Here is a 2,545-nt window from a genome sequence, read left to right as displayed (position 1 = left end):
CGGGGTTTGACCCGCGACCTACTGTGCGCGAAATCTCGGAGAGATTTGTAAGACAGTCGCCATAACCACTAGGCCATCCCTGCACTCGAAGCGGCAATCCACGACGCGAACCCATCTCATTTCGGAAGCACTTTTGCCGATCCGAGCTCACCACACGGAGTCGGCCAAGAACGCGATGGGCGAGGCGTTTCTCGAGAATTGCTCGACTTTGATAACGCTGTAGACAGCGTCGTACTCGTCGCGCAGCGCCTCGAACAGTCGTCGCAACGCTGGCAAAGTTTCTCCTCCTCGCCGCGTTGTGCGCCACCATGGCGCAAGCGCAGCAAGAGCAATGCGCCGAGGACAGGCTCGCGCGCTGGCGCAAGAAGTGGGACGCGAAGGCGACGAACTTCCACCTCGACGAGGAGCACCCGGTGCTGACGCGCCACGCGCCGCCGCTGGCGTCGGGCGCGCGCGTGCTGCTGCCGCTCTGCGGCAAGTCGCTCGACCTCGCGGCGCTCGCGGACCGCGGGTTCGACGTCGTCGGCGTCGACGGCTGCGCCGGCGCGCTGGACGCGTTCGCCAGCGAACATGGCGGAAACGTCGAGCCCGGCCCGAATCATCTGTCGGTCGTGCGGCTCCCGTCGACGCGGACCGTGGGCTTCAAGGTCGGCGACTTCCTCGGCCTGGCGCCCGGGGACCTCGGCGGCCGGTTCGACGGCGCCTTCGACCGCGGCGGCCTCGTGGCCGTGGAGCCGGCGGACCGCCGAGCCTACGCGGCGACGCTCGCGGATTTGGTGCGCGGCTGGGTGCTCCTCGTCGCCGTCGAGCACCCGCCCTTCGACGGCGGCAAGCTCGGCCCGCCCTTCGCCGTGCCGGAGGACGCCGTCCACGAGCTCTTCGACGGCGCCTTCGACGTGGCGCTCCTCGAGCGCGAGGACCGCATAGACGCGGAGCCCGCCTGGCGCGAGCGCGGCTGCGACGCGTTCTTCGAGACGAGCTACCTCCTGCGGCGGCGACAGTAATTTGTCCCAGCGCGGCGACCCCTAGGCTAGGAAACTGCTCCAGCGGCCCCCAGGCTAGGACGTCGTTAGCCGCCCCGAGGAGCTCGCCTGGCGCGTCTGCTGCATGCGCTCCGTCGCCCACGCGCGCGCCTTGCCGTCCGCGTACTCGCTGAGCGCCGCGACGTCGATGCAGCCCGTGCCGTCGACGTCGAGCGTCTTGACCAGCTTGGCGATCTCGTCGTCGGAGATGTCCGCGGGCTTCAGCCGCAGGTCGCGGCGGATCATGCGATGGAGCTCCGCGAGCTCGAAGCCCTTGCCGTTGCGGTCGAAGATCTTGAAGAGCTCGTGGCCCTTGGGCTCGCGCTTCCAGACCCGGCGCAGGGACGCGGCGCGCGCGGCGAGGGCCGGCTCGAGCTTCGCGTCGCCCTTGCGCAGCGCCTCCGCGACGGCCGCGTCCTGCCGCTTCTCGCGTAACCGCTTCGCGCGCGCGGCCTCGGCCTCCTTCTTGTAGGCCAGCGCGACGACGTCCTCCTGCGACAGCTGCTGCTTCTTGCCCCGGGCGTTCGGCCGCGCGGCCTTCTTCGGCGACGCGGCGGCCTTGTGCGCCGCGTCGTCGTCGGCGGCGGCGGCGCCGTCGTCGCCGCCGAGGGCCGCGAGCATCTCCCGCAGCTCGCTCTCCAGGATGTCCTCGTTCGCCGCGAGGCGGTTCGCCACGGGGATGAGCTTCGACAGTTGGTGCGCGTCCATGGCGGTCCCGGACGCGCGCGGCGCTGCCCAGCCCCGCGGGTGTTTCGTGCAACGAAATAAAGTGTCCGTGTCGTTGACGCTCGTGGCTCCTCACTCGTGCTCCTCCTCGCGCCGCAGAACGACCGCTGGCCCGAGGTCGAGACCACGCTCCACGCCGCCGGCTACCGGCTCTACCCGCTGACGCCCGTCGACGCGGGCTTCGGCGCGGGCGACGCGCCGCCCGCGCGGCGCGACTTCGCGGTCGACGGGCCGCGCGTCCCGGAGATGGCGGGCGCCGTCGCGGACGTCGACGTGGTCGCGGTCCACCGCGACCTCCTATTCATTGCCCCCTAGCGGCCCTTAGCGCGGCCCCAGTCGCGCGCGAGCGCCGCGCCGGCGCCGGGGGCCGCGAGGTCGCGGTGGACGCAGAGGACGTCGAGCATCGTCGCCCAGAGCCGGTCGTCCATGGGCGCGAGCGGCGACCCGCCCGCGCGCCGGAGGGGCAGGCCCTCCCCCAGGACGTCGTGCGCGCGGTAGCCGTAGGGCGGCGGCCGCAGGCTCCGGTCGTGCGGCGCGAGCGGGTACAACGTGTACCCGAGCGCGCCGAGGTCCGCGGCGAGGTCCGCGGCGGCGCCGTCGTCGTAGTGGAAGGGGAGCCACTCCAGGATCACGACCAGCGGCGGCGCCTCCTCGAGGAGTTTTCGCGCGCCGCGGAGCGTCGCGGGCTCGGAGCCCTCGTTGTCGATCTTGAGCAGGATCGCGCGCTCGCGCGGCACGAAGCCCGCGGCCCGCTCGGCGTCGAGCGTCGTCACGTTCAGGCACACGCCGTCCGAAGC

The 2,545-nt window shown here is 72.0% G+C and overlaps 2 protein-coding genes across 2 annotated transcripts; one reads left to right on the top strand and one right to left on the bottom strand.

Moving 5' to 3' along the window:
• Window positions 1-308: 308 nt before the first annotated feature.
• AURANDRAFT_34650 (hypothetical protein) lies at window positions 309-1,004 on the top strand (the record flags this gene model as incomplete). Its single annotated transcript, XM_009044066.1, has 1 exon — window positions 309-1,004. The coding sequence occupies one exon, from the start codon at window positions 309-311 to the stop codon at window positions 1,002-1,004; it is 696 nt and encodes a 231-aa protein (XP_009042314.1).
• Window positions 1,005-1,058: 54 nt separating this feature from the next.
• Window positions 1,059-1,730, bottom strand: AURANDRAFT_68390 (hypothetical protein; the record flags this gene model as incomplete). Its single annotated transcript, XM_009044065.1, has 1 exon — window positions 1,059-1,730. One exon carries the CDS (start codon window positions 1,728-1,730, stop codon window positions 1,059-1,061), a length of 672 nt encoding a protein of 223 aa, XP_009042313.1.
• Between the last annotated feature and the right edge of the window lie 815 nt (window positions 1,731-2,545).

This window comes from Aureococcus anophagefferens (assembly GCF_000186865.1).
Source record: "Aureococcus anophagefferens unplaced genomic scaffold AURANscaffold_118, whole genome shotgun sequence".
Lineage (NCBI taxonomy): Eukaryota > Pelagophyceae > Pelagomonadales > Pelagomonadaceae > Aureococcus > Aureococcus anophagefferens.
Note: the sequence above shows the minus strand (reverse complement) of the source record. Positions and strands in the feature narration are given on the sequence as shown.